This window comes from Falco rusticolus, chromosome 2 (genome assembly GCF_015220075.1).
Source record: "Falco rusticolus isolate bFalRus1 chromosome 2, bFalRus1.pri, whole genome shotgun sequence".
NCBI lineage: Eukaryota > Metazoa > Chordata > Aves > Falconiformes > Falconidae > Falco > Falco rusticolus.
This window is the reverse complement of record NC_051188.1, coordinates 17,933,956-17,950,631: the sequence shown is the minus strand read 5'-3', so window position 1 is coordinate 17,950,631 and position 16,676 is coordinate 17,933,956. Positions and strand designations below refer to the sequence as shown.

Sequence of the window (16,676 nt, the reverse complement as noted above, 5' to 3'; positions counted from 1 at the left end):
AAATAAGTCAACTTGAAGCAGGAACCTTAGAGCAGTGTCCTATGCAGCTGTGCCTTCCAACTGCCTTCGGCAGAAAAGCAGTTGGAAGTTACATTATAGAACATGTAATGGGTAAATTAAATAAAACTTCCCTTTGCTTAGCATTGTCTTCTAGATATATACAAAACCAAGAACTTAGGGTTAATTTGGGTATTTTTTTAACCAGTGGTTGGCTCATGGCATTCATACCATCTGCATAAGCTTCCACTGTAGCCCATGATGAGTTCTTAAACAACGCTGGTCATTATGTGAAGAATACCTCCATATGCACCTGCAGGATGTAGTGGCTGACAAAGATGTTTGGGAGACTTTATTTCTTTAATCACTAATACTTTTTAACAGATGTTAAATTTGTGGCAGAAATGTGTAGTCTTTACATTTCTGTGCTGAGCAGAAGTAATAGAACTGAAAACAATTCTTGCCTGTTTTTCTGTTGAGTTTTGAAAGTAACTGTCTAACAGTTCTGTATATCTTGTTTTTCTCAGGGTGAAATTCATATGTCAGAAGAGGCTATACAGGACATTCTAGAACAGACAGAATCAGATCCAGCTTTTCAGGCACTCTTTGACTTGTTTGATTATGGTAAAGCATATTACACTGAATTGCATCGTTACTATAAAGCATCATGAATTATGAGTTTTCCTAAGTATTGCTTGAAGAAGCAAAGGTGATTCAGCAGGACTTTTTTGCAAGAGAAATGGACTATGTGACATCTGTGTCCTTCAATTCAGAATTAGATTTTTATATAGATTTATACATGATGATAAAATATAGCATTTTCTTGTGGCTGAAATCCTGGTTTTGTGCTGGTTCAGTGATGGTTTTATTGCTATTATTTTAGACTCTTCTGGTCTAAAGGATGATAGTTTATACTTCTTTTTTTTTTTTCTATGCTGTGGTAAAACTTTTCTATATGTCTTATCAGGGATATCCTCACATAAAATATAAGGACATTTTTATGCTATTTCTGGAATTGTAATGAATATAGACAAATAGTTCTTTGAGTTTGGCATTTCTTGAATTTGAAATCTCCATGCTTGATTTAAAATATAATAATCACGTTTGTGTGTAAAATGACATACTTGATCGTGTTTTATTTTGAAAACAGGAAAGAGCAAAGTAAACAAGAACTTACCTGCTGGTATTTCTGGTCAGAGTGGAGTAGAAAATGCAGTCCTTGTGGATGAGGATAACCTGGAAACACTTGAAAGTTCTTTAGGAACAGAAGAAAGTAGTAGATGTAGGTTGTTGGTTTTTTTTCCTTAAGATCTCATCTAGTCTGTTCACTTTTCATTTTGAAAAACTTCAGACAATTTATACTTTTCAAAATCTTTCTGTTTTCAATGGTAGTATCTAATCTGATATTAATATTGCTTGGATATATCTGGTCTGTTAGAAAGTTTCAGTCTATTAAATTTAACAGTAGTCCATCAATGTACTTAGAAGTTGTACTTGATAAGCTCCTAAGTAAAACCAGAATATCTGCACATCTGTTTTCTCACTTAAAACAGAGATACTTTGCGATATTCAGTGTGGAACACATAAAGATAATGTTTTTACATCTAACTATATTAATCTTTTCATTCTGTAACGTATTGGTTCATTAATACACAAGAAGAGTCTTACTGTGAACAAAAGGTATGTGTAGTATGTCTATGCCATTCTTAACAATAGACCATCAGTAGCAGGTATTTATTGAAAGTATATGAGAAATAAAGCCAAGAGGTCTTTATCCTGAGATGGTTTTGTGCTTCTGGAAATCTGATTTAGTGACTTGAGCCATTTGCTTTATTATGTGTATGTTTATTGTTTTTCTATGAACTGATTTGCCAGATTGCCTAATGTATATAGCCATGTTTCATACACTTTCCATTCAGCTTTGTTATTCCCACTTAGTTTCATGTGAAACAGTTTTCCATTGAAGTGGTAAGTTGCTTCTAGAACTCTGTAAAAGGATCATCTGTTCTAATAATTATGGAACTAATTTATTCTCTGTTTTACAGGTGATAATTCTAGAGAATCACTATTCTGTAAAGGTTTTCAGTTAGGAGAAGCATCACGTGCCTTGAAGACCAGCATTAGTGATGATGATATGGCTAAGAAAAGTACATCCAACGAACAGCTGCATGGAAATTGTAGACCGAGGAAGCAGAGTGAAGTGCTTAAGACTGTTACCCCTGAACATATTGGAGACCTTGAAATCACTTTCGACTCTGTGCCTGGTTTGACTGAACCTATCAAGAGAGAGTGTCCTGGTAGAATATGTAATGAACACTGTGGAGATTCTTATGATAAAAGAGAGTCATCTGCATTAGTATCCAAAAGCAAAGACGCTGTGGAAATTGAAAAAGGCCCACTAAGTCACTGTGCTCAAAGTAGTCCTAATTTAGAATATGTTCATTCTGGTAGTCCACACATTTCTTTGATTTCATTGGAGGAAGGTACTACAGCCAATGAAAACAAAACCCGTTCTGAAAGTAAATGTCACTTATCACCAGACACATCACTATCTGAAAAAACACTTACTGAAAGCACTTCTGATGGAAGCCCTGGCCACAGTGTAGTGCTGAGAAAGAACAGTTCATCAATTTCTAGCCCATCAGCAGATGGAGGAAAAGAACAGGCTGTAACAGATGATACAGCTGCCTTACCTGGTGCTTTGCAGAACTCTGGCCACCACTCTACCCACCAGGAACAGAGTACGCAGTCAGACTGTACTGCGAGATCTGCAGTGAAGATTTCAGATCTTGACAAAACAGAGTTGCAGCTTGAAGTTGTTGATACTTCTAACAAAACTTACTCAAATGATCAGCATATACTTGATAAGCCTTGTAAGAAAGATTTTAACGTCCCTCCAGGACTGTCAAACTCAGAGGGAACACAAGGGGAAATGCAAGAACCTTCATCTTCTACAAAAGTAGATGCTGATAATATATATTTCTCTTCTGGTGATGATGCGTGTACAGAAATTTCTGTAGTATCCACTGAAAATAATCTTAATACATCTGAAATATGCCACTCTCCTCTCCCAGAAACTGCATCTTCCACAGATGAGTGTGGCACCGAGGCCAAAAGTATAAGTGGTGTATCTTCTAGTAGTCAACCAATGGATGTTGATCCTTCTAATATAATGTCCCTCAAGATTATCATCAGCGATGATTCATTTATTTCATCAGACACGGAGTTAAATAATGCTGTTTCCAGCATCACAGGAGAAAATTTGCCAACTATAATACTGTCTTCTCCAGCCAAATCCCCAGCCAAAACTTCAGGCCTGTCCAAATGTCTGACTTCAGAAGACACAGAAAAAAATGTGGATTCAGCTTTAGCAGAGCAGAATCTTCTTGTGCTTAGACCTAAAGATCCGGTGGTCACCTCAATCAACACTCAGAACGAAGACTGCACTGTTTTTTCAGTCGCAGGTACAACTAATCTTTCCAAGGAAGGGGGATTTATACAACTGATGCCAGCCACAAGCACAGCTTTTGGGAATTCAAACAACCTTTGTATAGCCACCTGTGTGACTGATCCAGCTACCTTGGGCACAACTGTAACACCATCAAATGTGGTTGTATTGCCTGGCAGTTCTATGCCGCTTGCTGCCCAATCTCCAGCTGTACAACAATTACGGACTCCTCCTAGGTCCAGCAATACGTTGGCAGCAAACCAGACCGTCTCCCCAAACTTCCCACAAGGTAATCTCATTATTAGGAAATGACTGAAAATGTGATGTTTATATAGTGGTTTTATTCTTGTTTTTGTAAGTGCGTTACAGCAGTGTTTAAAAATTGTTTACTTTTATCTGCCTCTTGAAACTATCCAGGAGGTTTTGTATTTTTTGAGTATGTTAGTTGCTACTAAAAATGAAATAAAAACTACAAAGAGTCACTGACTAGGCTGCTTTGAAAAAAATAGCCCTGTATTTCAGAAGCTAAAATTACATAATTTTAGCAGTAATACATTTAGGAAGCGTATTTTGGCTTACACTAGAAAAGATTCCATTGTTTTGGCTAAATAAAGCAGGGGGTTTTGGTTTTGTTCTAATAAGATGCCTGTTATAACTACAATACTATGTGTTACAGGTATCCATAGTTTAGATAACTGGCTAGATGCAGGTAGTCCTTCCAAAATTACTTCCTTGGTTTGTTTTGTTTCATTTTCTACAAAGCCGTTCTACACTAGAAATACATTTAGACAAATATAAAAGTACAACGTTATTTCTTTCCATAATATAAAATCACTCTTGGTACAAGCATTTTTATTTCTGCAGCAGTAAGAAAAATAAGTGCTTTTGAAAATGTTAAACCTAAGTATAAACCAGCTGTAATCAACACATTTAGATTTCTTTCCAAAACGAAGAACCTGTTGCAGTTACCTCCGAATTTCTGTGTGTAGTCATTTCATTGTGGTCAGAGGCCAGTGCAACAGTATGTGCAAGACCTTAGGAGCTGGTCTTTTCCATCGTTAGGGTTTATTTATGCAACTTTTATCTTCTTCTTTTTTTTTTTTTCCCAGAGAGAGCAAAGTAGAAGTTTTCCCATTCTTCTGCATTAGATATTTTTCTGGTAGTGCTCATGTAACCAAAGAACTATGTAGAATAAATTTTTCTTTCACTTTTCAATGAATGTGCTATGATAGTTTCCCTGGTTTATAATTCCCATATGTCTGGCAGCCAGACACTCTTACAACCTGTTAGAATAAATGTTTTAAAACAACAGTTTTAACAATGATTTAAATAGTTAAATAGGAAACTTTGGCTTAAATATTTTGTATTAGTCTTACTGTGCTTTATTTTTAAAAATAATTAATCTCAAACTCACTAATGAACTAGAATCTTTGCATGTACTACATTTAACACCTCTTACCAGCCAGAAATATACATTACATATATACATAGATACATACATACATACAAAGCTAGCTTTTCCCAGCTTGTTGTGTGCTTGTAAGGGGAAGGTGTTATGGGTGGACTGGAAGAAAAAAAAATAATTCTGCTCATGACGTTTGAGCATGCTAACTGTAGAGAACAGGATGCAAATAATAGCTTGTTTTCACTAAGCAGCAAAATGAGCTATTTGACGTTACTTCTACTGTTTTTTTATAAATCACTTTGAATTCAAAGTTCAAGCCTTAACAGAGTTTTTTCATACTTCAAGCTTAATTTTGAACCATTTCATGAAAACAGGCTTTAACTAAAGAATTGTATGTAAACTAAAAATAACACTGGTACTTAACTGTTTTCTAGTAGTGATGTAAGTGTGTGAATGTGAAGATGTAAATAAGATGAAGTAAGTGGTGTAAGATGAACTAAGGACAGTGAAGTTTTTCTAAAGAGTCAGAGCTTTTCTTGCCACAAGGTTGACCATGCATAATTTTAAGAAATCCTGTCTTGAAGCTTTTCTTTTCGTGGAGTTATTTTTCATTTCTGTACAGTTCTAACACTTTGATACCTTTTAGGTTCTGCCATTATAATTGCATCTCCGGTGCAACCTGTTTTGCAAGGAATGGTGGGAATGATACCTCTCTCAGTAGTAGGACAAAATGGAAATATGTTCTCAGCACCTGCCCATCAGGTAGCACATCACAAAGTAAGCTTTTCAAAATTAAAGCTGAAGTGATAAGGAGTCTTTTGGTAAATTGTAATGCAATACTTTGATTCTTTCAAGGTTCTGCATATGCCTGTGGCTAATCCAGTCTGCAACAGAAGTGTCCCCAAACTTCCCATCCCTCCCAAAACACAGAAGATTCCTGGAGCAAGAAACAAGACTAATACAGGTACCTGCCTTGCATTCTTGAGAACGGGCAGAAGAGAAGTAGGCATTCTAAAGACATGTCATTTCTGAGTAATAAAGTTTTATAAATAGTAATGCTCCTCTCCCAGGTAGCTGCTGGGATGGCTTTGTGACAGGCCTGTACTTGCAGCCAGTAACTCTTATTTGCTCAGTTTACAAAGGACTCCCAGCATATCCCAGATTTGGGATCAAGCTTATTTCCAAAATTTAATGTTTCAAGGCTCTAATGCAGTTTTAGAAGTTTACTTTTCTTTGTATTTCTGACTATTTTTCATCTCTTTGGTTGTAAGTACAGTTTGAAAGCAAGCTACATAGTAACAAAGAAGTTATTAGAAGAGTCAGCAATTCTAAACATTTATTAAGGAAAATAATTAATGGAAGTGTTGCATATTTATACAAAAAATGCACTCTGCTACCTGTTTACTCTTTGACATTTCAGGTATATGCTTCTGTATATTCACTTCATTGAGACCTTGCTTCTTTAAATAGTACATTGAAACGACTGGAGTTATAGTTATTTTTCAGTGTTGGAAGGGGGTAAAGAAAAATAATTGAAAATGGAAAATAAGTTAGAAGAAACTTGTGCTTTAGCTTATCAACCTTTTTTAAAAAGAATAGGCTTACACATGTGTTTTCTACTTTGAATGAAGTTGAAAATTAAGAAAAAAGCTAGGGTTGTATAGTTAGTCTGCATTCTGGTTTGCTGATGGGTAACTGAGAGTTCCCTGTGGTTATTTTCCCTTCGACTTGGAAATCCCTGCTGTGCATTTGTAAATCCAGCATAGTTGGTTTTGTCTTGCTAGGCCTATGTATTACTTCAGTGTAGGCAGCAAGCTTCTTGTTTATACTCTAGCTGTGCTAATCTATTTATCTGTAAACATTAAAATTACAAAAAAAATGCAGAGTTTTGTTGCTGGGTTTTTCTTTATTGATTCTCTGTCAGGTGAAATGTGAGGTGATATACTAACTGTGAAGTGATTTACTTGGAATATTGTAGTTTATTAATACTTCATCTATTGTTCCAGGAAAACTGGTACCAAGTGTAGCTGAGCCTTTGAACCATACAAATTCTCAAACACAAAGGTCAGTAGTGCTAGTTATTCAAACTTGTTTTCTTTTTCCTGCCATGAATTTCTTGGTACAGTATTGGTGGAGAGGATAGCAGCTTTTTTTGACAATGGCATAAGCAGGAGCCCTTTATTTCCTCCTGTCTGCTGGGGGTATTGATGCAGATGCGTGCCAGTACTGGTTAAGCCTGTGCTAGAATTTTGCTGTTACTTTTCCTGTGTTAATTTTGTATGGCTTTGTATTAATTTTCCTCTGTCTCAGTTGCCATATAAAAACTCTTTGAGCAGAGCCCAAGCTAGGAAAAGTTGCCTGTTACATTTACTGGAAGATTGTAATGACTAAACCCTTTTTTTTCCCCGTTAGAATGAGCGGTACCCGTGGTTTTGTAGTATAGTCTCCTTGCCTTTACCACGCTCTGGCCCAAATCCAGTAAAGCTTGTTAGATTGGGTTCTGCATGGGTGTTTTGGCAGTTCAGAATGCTGCTTGGTCATTTACAAAGTGAAAAGTCAAAGGAAAGATGGTGAGGAGGACAGCCTGCTAACTTTATACTGATGAATATAATTTAATTGCTAATTGGGATAGGTACTAGTTTTCTGTTGGGAAAGTGAGAGAGAAGAAATCAGGGCTTCAGTAGCAGCTGTCCTTACCATTGATGGATTTAAGAAACAAAGGGATGTTGGATTGAGCAAAAGAGTGTAAGAGGAGATATGTTTCACGTCTAATATTTAAACTGAACTTTCTTTTATTGTGAAAATAAAGTATACTTTTAAAAAAGTGCCTATTCAGAACTCAGTTATAGTGTTGGAAAAGTGGAGGAAAACAGGAATAACAAAGTCAACTTCTATTAAAAAAGATACCAAGATATACAGTATACATGCATGCAAAAATCAGTATTTTTTTTCAAAAGCCACAGAAACAAGATTTTTAATAAAATTACTGATAATTCAGCTTTCTGTTAATTTTCATCAATCTCCAGACGTATATTTTGCATAGCAAAGACAGCAAGTGTTCCCTGGAGAGATGTAATTTCTCATTTCTCCTCTCTGCCCTCTGTCTCATCTCAAATTTTACAGAGATAAAACACACTGCTACCATACCTTCTTTACCATCCCACAGTTAATTTGAATTTTCCTCTTACACACCATAAAGGCTAATCTGCATGGGGAGAGTCTTACTGGCATAGATGAATGTTGAGAAACTTCTCTTGGAAATGCAGCATAACCAGGAAGAGGGCACAGGCGTAACAGTGGTATGAGCTAACAGAGCAGAAGCATTTTTCTTTTGACATTGCAACAGTGCAGTGATGGCTTTTTCACACTCATGTGGCTGGTTGTCAGGTGGAGACCAAGCCCTAGCGAGTTTGTATGTTCTTGTTCGGATGCCCACTGAAAGCTTTTTGCCTTGCTCTGTATCCTGTCACCTACAGCAAGCGCATAGGGGAGAGTACAAGGCACGCGCATGGCAGGACCTGCAGAGCCACGACCAGTATTCTGGGATGGACTTACCCTGTCATCAATATGCTCAGTTTCTTTTTGAACTCAAGCAAACTACCAGCATCCACAGATACCACAGGATAAAAAAGGCTCTCGGGCTTAATTACATGCAGTGTTGAAATCTCCTTGTTTTAACTTGATTACTAGTTTTATTTGATGCCTCTAGTTCATCTGCTGGAGCAAATAGTTTCCTTTCATCCGCTGGAAGATACAGCAAATCATTTCCTTTTGGTTGGCTTTTTTCCCAGAGCTCTGTTGCGTTTCCCCTCAGTCATGTCTTTCCAGGCTGGAGAGCCCCAGTCTACCTAATTGTTCTGTTTCGCACTTTTTTGTCATCCTTTTTGGCCACCTCTGAGCTTTCTGCAGTTGTCATCCCTTACCCTTGGTCTTGGCGTGTTGATAAAATATTTTCATTTAGAGAATGGAGAAAGCTTTAAATAGGTGTTTGCGGGGCGGGTGGGGACTTCAGCCGGCTGAAATGAACTTGGCTAGTAAGAACAATTATGCTGCTGAAGTTGTTTCATCGCCTTTTCAGGACTGGAAATTTGGACAAGCTTATCGCTGCAGAACTAGGAAGGAAAGTGGAGGAGAACTTACCTGTGGCACCAGTAGAGAGCACAAGCTCAAATTCAAGACAAAGTGAAAGTCACAGGAGAGTCCTTTGCTTTGATAATGTCCTACCTGCTCCAGGAGGAAACACCCAAAATCAGACCATTAAGAATTTATCTCAAAAAGAAAGAAACAAAAATACTTCATTTGCTGCTGACTCTGCATCACCCTCTGCTAAGGCACAGGTAGCAAAGAGAGAGAAAGATAAAACATTGACTAAAATCCTGTGTAAGCCAGAAGTTGGTGGCAACAGAACCACATCTGCAAAGGAGCCACAGCCTGAGCGGAAGGTGGCAGCTGCAGGGCTTCCATTAGATCCCTTCCACAAGACTACAGCAAATAAAGAAAATGAATTACGAAGGGATACTGATGAAAAACAGAAGAACCAAGACACTGCCAAACTCTCAAATGGCCAACAAAGTGTCGGTTTATGGAACGAGAAGACAGTTGCTTCGGTGCAAGAGCTGAACAAAAAGCAAGGGTCCCTGTCAAATGGGAACAGCAAATCTTCAGTGTCTGTTTCTTTGTCTTCGAAGGAGCCAAAGCGAGAACCAGCTAAAGTTTCCAACCAAGGCCTTTGCCTGTCAAGTCCATTCACTAAACAATGTGTGGAAATGTTGCAAGACATTCAGTGGCATAGCCCGACTAGTAAAGCGGTTGAAAGCGGAGAATTGCCAGTACCCCGTACGCCATCTGGACTTGGGGACAGGCATACAGATGATACTACAGATAGTGTACGGACACCGACCTGTCGGCGCTTCAACGAGGATAGTCCGACCCCTAGAATAATGGTACCCCCTGCTACACCAGACTTGCCTGCCTGCAGCCCGGCCAGTGAAACAGGTAGTGAAAATAGCGTCAGTATGGCTGCTCACACGCTGATGATACTGTCACGGGCAGCTATTGCAAGGACTAGCACTGCAACCCCCCTGAAGGACAATACTCAACAGTTCAGATCTTTAAAGAGCACAGTAAAGAAAAGGAAACTAGAAGACTTGAATGAGGGTGAAAGAAATCCTCGTTCTGCAAATAGAAAAGACCTTCAAAGCCCTCCAACGCCATCAAGAAAGAAGAAAATAAAGGCAAGTACAGGCATTTACTTTTTAATTTAAAATTCTAAACGCATATTAGACATGTGTGTGTATATATAGATCTTTATAATGGGATGGTTCAGAGGTGCTAGTCCAAAGCCATGACATCCTATTTGTATTAGTCATTTTACTAACTTTGCCTCTTGAGCCTGCGGCGAATGAAGAGACGGGACGCAGCTTGATGCAAGCAAATGTCCCTTTATTAGTGATTTTCTTACAATTATATATGTTTCTACCTTCTACATATTACACACTGATTGGTTAAATCTTAAGCGTAAAAAACACTGATTGGTTAATATTTAAGGCACACCGTTAGAACAATAGGTACTTACTAGTTTATCTTGACCTAGCAATAATTTTTATTCCAAGGTTAGGGAGTTTCTTTCTACGCGGCTTTCTTGATTACATATCGGCGCCATCCGTTCCCTTATCTGGCTGCTTGTTTCTCTGTCCGTCTGGTTGCCTCCTCAACTGTGACGGCTCAGGGGTCTGCAGTTAGCTTGTTCCTTTGCTCTCAGGGCTTGTGCCCTACAAGTTCTAACAAGTCTCTATTCATCAGGCTATCAGCACTTGGACTCTTGTCCTTGAGGCCTTGTCCTACATCTCCCCCTTCCTGTTGCACAAAAAGAACCCCTGAAATCGAGCAAAAACAAGGCACAAGTAATAGAACAAATAAAAAACCAACTAAGACATATTATCAATGTCAAAATAACCCACTGTCTTTGTTCCGTACAATTTTACAATTTCCCCTTTTTGTTTTTGAACAGCTAGTACCAGGTTTGCCATGTTCTGCAGGGCCCTTGCAAACATGACAGCAACCAAGGTAATAGCAAACAAACAATACTGCCAGTTGAGTGAATGGATGCCAAAAAAGGCTGAAATTTTCTCAGATTTTGATAACATGTTGCTGCAGTGAGGCGCCTAAAATCCACGCAGCACATACCATCAAAATCCTCACAGCCATGTCCCTGAACCAACAACAAAAAGCAGTGGCAATTTTGACTCACATTCTTAACTGCCTACCAAACAAGGTGATTTAACTCTAAAATGCTTTCCCTGCTGTTACTCTGGAGAAGAGAAGAACCGCTGCGACACGTTCCCATCATAGCCTCCTACTACATTAGCATCTACAGAAAGACAATTATCGCCATTCAAAGTGTAAACAATATCAGCTTCTTTTAGATTAACATTATACATAGGTGGAAGGGCACACCAAACAAGAACTGGTTCAGTCAAAAAGTTCGAAACATCGCATGCCTTCTCTGAACATACCTCTGGGGTCATTCCCTTCATTCCCTCTCTTTTTTATGCAAAGAGAAACACTTTTACCATAACAGAGAAGCCCCTATTTACATCTCTGAGCCCGGACACAAACCGCAGCTGTATGCTCCACCAGGCTCAGGGCAGAAATCATTCATGCAGTTACATAGCTATATATCACTACAAGCATGCAGACACCTATTAAACACTAGATAACCATGTTTATCTTTCCTAGTCTCCTTCACAATACCCAGCTGTTCTCTCATCTCTTGTTAGGTCAAATATTCTCCAGCTTCCTCTCCTACATCTCTCTTCAGACATTCTCTATCCTCCTCTTTTTTGCTTGTTAATTGCGACAAGGCAAAGGTTGTGTGTAGCTGGGTGCCCATGACCTGCTTTAAGTTACAATCAACTAAACACTGAATACAGAAAAAAAAAAAGCATGGGAGACATAAGGCAAACATCAATAAGGTGGTTAAAGATAATTATAATAAAACCTGTAATACTTTTGAGTCATGGCCCAAAGTTTCCCAGCCGTGAGAAGAGACCAAAGGCATCCCGCCCCTGCCTCTGTTGCAGATCTTTGTTTTAAGGCTTTTGAGTTTTGTATACTTTTGTAAATTAATTCACAGTGGTCACTCAGATTCACGTAACACATCCTATCAAAGTCTTCACACTTGTGTCCCTGTGCTAATAATAAAAATCAATAGCAACTCGGTTCTGTAGCAACATATGATGGACAGAATCAACATCTGTTAATAAGCCAGAAAAAAAAATAGTATTTGTAGTATTACTTTGTTTAGCAAGCTAGCAGCCTAATTTACTAAGCAAGTTAAAAGCGTGTACTATTCTTGCAGAAGAGATTAGAGAAGCAAAAATCTGTTATTCTGCATTCCAGAACTCAGCCTGAGAATTACAGTCTGCTGTGAGTTCTGCGTTACAATCATTTGACACAGGTTGGGGTTGCGATTGTGAAAGTTGCCCGTTTACAATTTTAATTGACATTATCACAGCTAGTTGTTTTAAAAGCAACCCTTGAGCTTCCTGATGTTTGACTTGTTGCAAAATATTCTGAAGCCAATCAATCAAGTTAGTATTAAAGTTAGTGACTCTCTAGGACCCTGCAAGACTGTGGCAAGACTCCCGCATCCTGACTGCCTTAATAGCCATCTCATTCATTTGCAAACAGTTGTCCCTGGGATACCTTGCCTGAGTCACAGAATCGGCACAGTTAATTGCTCCAGCTAACTGCTCATAGTTAACAGCAATTCCCCGATTAAGGTTTTCAGTCAAGGCCACTACACATAGCTCACAAAAATCAAATAACCACATCATATACTGTATCAGTTAGTACCGTACAAAGCAATGACTTCCAATCATGCAGTGTGAGTGTATAAGGCTCTGCCATCGCTCCAAGAAGGGACACAGCAAATGTATTATGAATCCTCCCTTCCCGCACTGCTTTGCTTAACTCTTTAACAGCCTCGTATTGCACAGGCTGCCACTCTGCAGGTTGATTTGGCTGACAAAATACTGAACATGCCCTAGCGACTCCCAAAACCCATCACTGAAGTGTTTCCCACTTGCATTCCTGCCACCAATCCCTCAGACCCCCTTTCACCCTCCCCCAAAATACAATCAATGCATCGGGAGAGACAAGGGGGTGGGGGAAAGGTCTAGCTCCTTTTCCAGATCTATAGGACCTGGATCAAAAGGTTTATCAGTGGCAATAAAATCATTGTCCGAGTTGTCCTGTTCCCGTGCTTGGTCCTGTGTTGTGAGGGTCGCTGCAGTCAGTGACAGAAGCTTTGGGGGCAGAGGAGGTGTGGACGGAATCGCCGTCGCTGACGGTGTCTTGAGAAAAGTCGCGCTGTCGGTGGAATTTACAGCTTCCTCTAGTTCAGTGCTTACACTGTTGGCGGAATTTACAGCCTCCCCTGGTTTAGCGCCGTTAGTAGAATTAGCCCACACTTGGCAAAGAGTAGTCAGAATTTGCCACCAAGGTGCTAAATGCATTCCCGACACGGAGTTCCCCTCTGCGGCAGCATCATACAATTGTCTGCTGACCACTTTAATTTCTTTCAAAGTCTCTAGTTTCTTGACTGCTCACCTGTCTCAATGAGTACAGGTTTCTAAAGCTTCTTAAAATTTCTTCAAATATTTAAAATCTCTAAGGTTTCTTGGCTGCTCACCTGTCTCGATGCATACAGGCGTTATCCTCGGGGTTTAGGTTGTCCGCCTGGTCCAGACAGCAAGACGATCGTTCAGCCAAGCCGTCTCCTCCGGAACGCAGCCCTCTTCCACGAGCTGTCTTTTTTTACCGATCAGTTCCGTCCTTATTCTTCCAAGGCTTCGGAACACCACCATAGGGGTCACCATTTGAGGAGACTGAGGCACGGACTCCCTGATCTGACTAGAAGACCCTTCATGAGTCCATATACGTCTCTTTCTGGGGACGAAGCCTGATTCCCCGTTACGGATTTCCCACAGCTCACCTCTCAACTCCGGAGGGATTTCTGGCCGGCTCCTGCTGCCTTTCAGCAGATCATTCAAAGTTCTGTGGGATTCGCTGCATGTCGCTCAGATAGGCGATTCGAGAGCCCTTCACGTTAGATCCTTAAACGGATCACGTCGGGGTCACCAATTTGCGGCGAATGAAGAGACGGGACGCAGCTTGATGCAAGCAAATGTCCCTTTATTAGTGATTTTCTTACAATTATATATGTTTCTACCTTCTACATATTACACACTGATTGGTTAATATTTAAGGCACACCGTTAGAACAATAGGTACTTACTAGTTTATCTTGACCTAGCAATAATTTTTATTCCAAGGTTAGGGAGTTTCTTTCTACGCGGCTTTCTTGATTACATATCGGCGCCATCCGTTCCCTTACCTGGCTGCTTGTTTCTCTGTCCGTCTGGTTGCCTCCTCAACTGTGACGGCTCAGGGGTCTGCAGTTAGCTTGTTCCTTTGCTCCCAGGGCTTGTGCCCTACAAGTTCTAACAAGTCTCTATTCATCAGGCTATCAGCACTTGGACTCTTGTCCTTGAGGCCTTGTCCTACATGAGCCTACTCAAGTTTTCTGAAGTTTGGTATAATCTTCTGAAGACTATACTATTAGAGCATTCTAAAAGTTTTCTGAACATAAGTATAGTCTTCAGATAGATACAAGTGACTCCTACTGACTCTCTGCACATACCTACAAAAGTCAAATGATTTCTCTTAAAACATGAAGGAGTTTCTAAATTCTAACCTCAGACTAGGTTTCTAGGTGGAATGTAGGAATTACACCACTCAAACTACGCCTTACTAGAATTCAAGTTATTCCTGCATCCTCGTTTACCACCAGGACTAGAAATCCGTATTTGTGAATTCCCAGTCCCTGTAGTCTCCAGCACTAAGCCTTTGACTTGAGGATTTGATGGCAAATAGCAAAGGTGTAACACATGAAAAGGTGACGTGTGTAAGTAAGGAAAAATGAGACAGAGTGTAACTTCATAATTCACCATACTTAGTTACAGCATACTCCTGAAATACTGTAACTGGAAAATACTTTGTACTGTGTATGTGAGAAGAGCTGGGAGGCTGTGCCTGTTTGAAGCCTGGCTGGGCTGCTGTTGAAGCAGAGGCCTTAGCTCCCCCTGTCCCATGGCCGTGCTGTTTGTGGCCTGGGGGTACACCTGAGTGTATGTGCATTTCAGTGTCGGGTTTCTGGGTTAGCGTTGTGCTGTTATGTCTACAAGGCAGATGGAAGGATGAGGAAGAAAAGAATGCTTACAGGTTCTTCAGTATCCCGAGGCTCCTAGTATTTAACTCCACTGTTCTTTTCCTCTCCTACAGAAAAAGAAGCTACCAAGTTCTTTTCCAGCAGGAATGGATGTAGACAAGTTCTTGCTGTCTTTGCATTATGATGAATGAAAAAAAAAAGAAGTTGAACTGTGACTGTCTAAAGCTAGGTGGTGGTGTGCTGAGGTTTTGCATGGGAAGAGAAGTTAATTCTAAAGGGTGAGTTGCACTTTCAGTGCACTGAAGTTTCACTTTATAGCAAAATCATTCTGTTTCTGAAGCAGGTTGCTAAGTGTAAATATCATTGAGTTGGTATATGTTTATTTTTGAAAAAGCACTTGCATAATTATAGAGCCATTTAATTTGCAAAATTGTAAATTTGTATAAATGTAATGTTAAAAAGTTGTACGTTTCCTGTTACACCACGTTGTCTGTGTTCTGCTGCATTCTCTGCTTACTCATCTGAACCGCTTAGCCGATGTGTGAGAAGGTGAATTTGAAGGCGGTGTTTGTAGCTCAGTGTTCTGAGACACAGGCAGCTACTTGGCCACTCCCATTGTCTTGCTGAATCCAAAAGGCACTTAATCTTCAAAAGTAACTGGCTCATACTAACACTCTCTTCCCTCTTAACTGTCAAACCTGTGTTGTAAGGCTTTGGATGAGGTAATGAAAATACCAGTAACTAAACATAAGACCAATAAAACCTCCAAAACTGTTTTTCATCTATTGAAGTTTTTTCCAACCAGTCATTCAGGTAAGAACTTTTAATTTGGATAGGCCTCATCTGTGTACAGTATTTGCTGCACAGGATGTCATTCGACTACAAAAGCTGTTTTCAAACAATGCCCTTTGCTGTGGGTTAGGCCCTGGTATGAATAAACTGTAGCAATAGCCAGACAAGAGGTTTGGCGTGTTCTATTACAGAAGTCAATTTCACAACAGTACAAATGATAGTTAAAATAAGTGTTTGTTAATATCACTTATGCTTTTAGCCAGACATGGAAAAATTTGCATCTGATCTTTGTTTAACATAGAATTTGTCATAGCTATTCTACAAACTCTTCAAAACAGGCACAGGAGAAGGTAAGCCTACATTTTAGCAATCATTAGCATGGGTGAAAATGACACTTAAGCCTTGCTCCAGTAGTGCTGAATGTTCTCTACAGGTATTCCTCCTTTGTTCAGAAATTGTTAAGGTCTTAAAAAATGCAAGTTTTCTTTTAAGAGATCTGTACAGCAACAGGGCAATGTTTCAGATTATACAAGGATTCCTAAGGAACCACTATTATGCAGTAGATGTTTATATTAAACCCACCAAATAACTAAATACTGCATAGCATTTACAGCTTGAATAAATATATTTGTTTTTAAGAAATTGTGTGTCTTGCTTATGAAAATATCAAGTCCACTAAGCAGCCTTGCAGATGTTGTATAGAAAAGTCACGTTGATGGTGAACTCTTTTTGTCTTCAAAACCGGCTATTAAACACCAAGGTCTAATACCAGTTGTCACAAGGGACTCGTTTTTTGCATCT

The 16,676-nt window shown here is 39.4% G+C and overlaps 1 protein-coding gene across 8 annotated transcripts in view; it reads left to right on the top strand.

The window, feature by feature from the left end:
- Positions 1–16,676, top strand: part of LOC119143026 (protein NPAT) — a 37,819-nt gene that overhangs the window by 12,303 nt on the left and 8,840 nt on the right. For 6 of the 8 annotated variants that reach the window (XM_037376753.1, XM_037376748.1, XM_037376752.1 and 3 more), the window contains exons 11-18: positions 525–621; positions 1,148–1,279; positions 2,043–3,734; positions 5,497–5,627; positions 5,706–5,814; positions 6,857–6,914; positions 8,929–10,084; positions 15,197–15,361. In XM_037376753.1, the coding sequence (XP_037232650.1) occupies positions 525–621; positions 1,148–1,279; positions 2,043–3,734; positions 5,497–5,627; positions 5,706–5,814; positions 6,857–6,914; positions 8,929–10,084; positions 15,197–15,274 (3,453 nt within the window). In that variant the 3' untranslated portion in view covers positions 15,275–15,361. Of the gene's footprint in view, positions 1–524; positions 622–1,147; positions 1,280–2,042; positions 3,735–5,496; positions 5,628–5,705; positions 5,815–6,856; positions 6,915–8,928; positions 10,085–15,196; positions 16,518–16,676 lie in introns of those variants that run through there. The other 2 variants (XM_037376754.1, XM_037376749.1) reach the window with 2 other exon arrangements.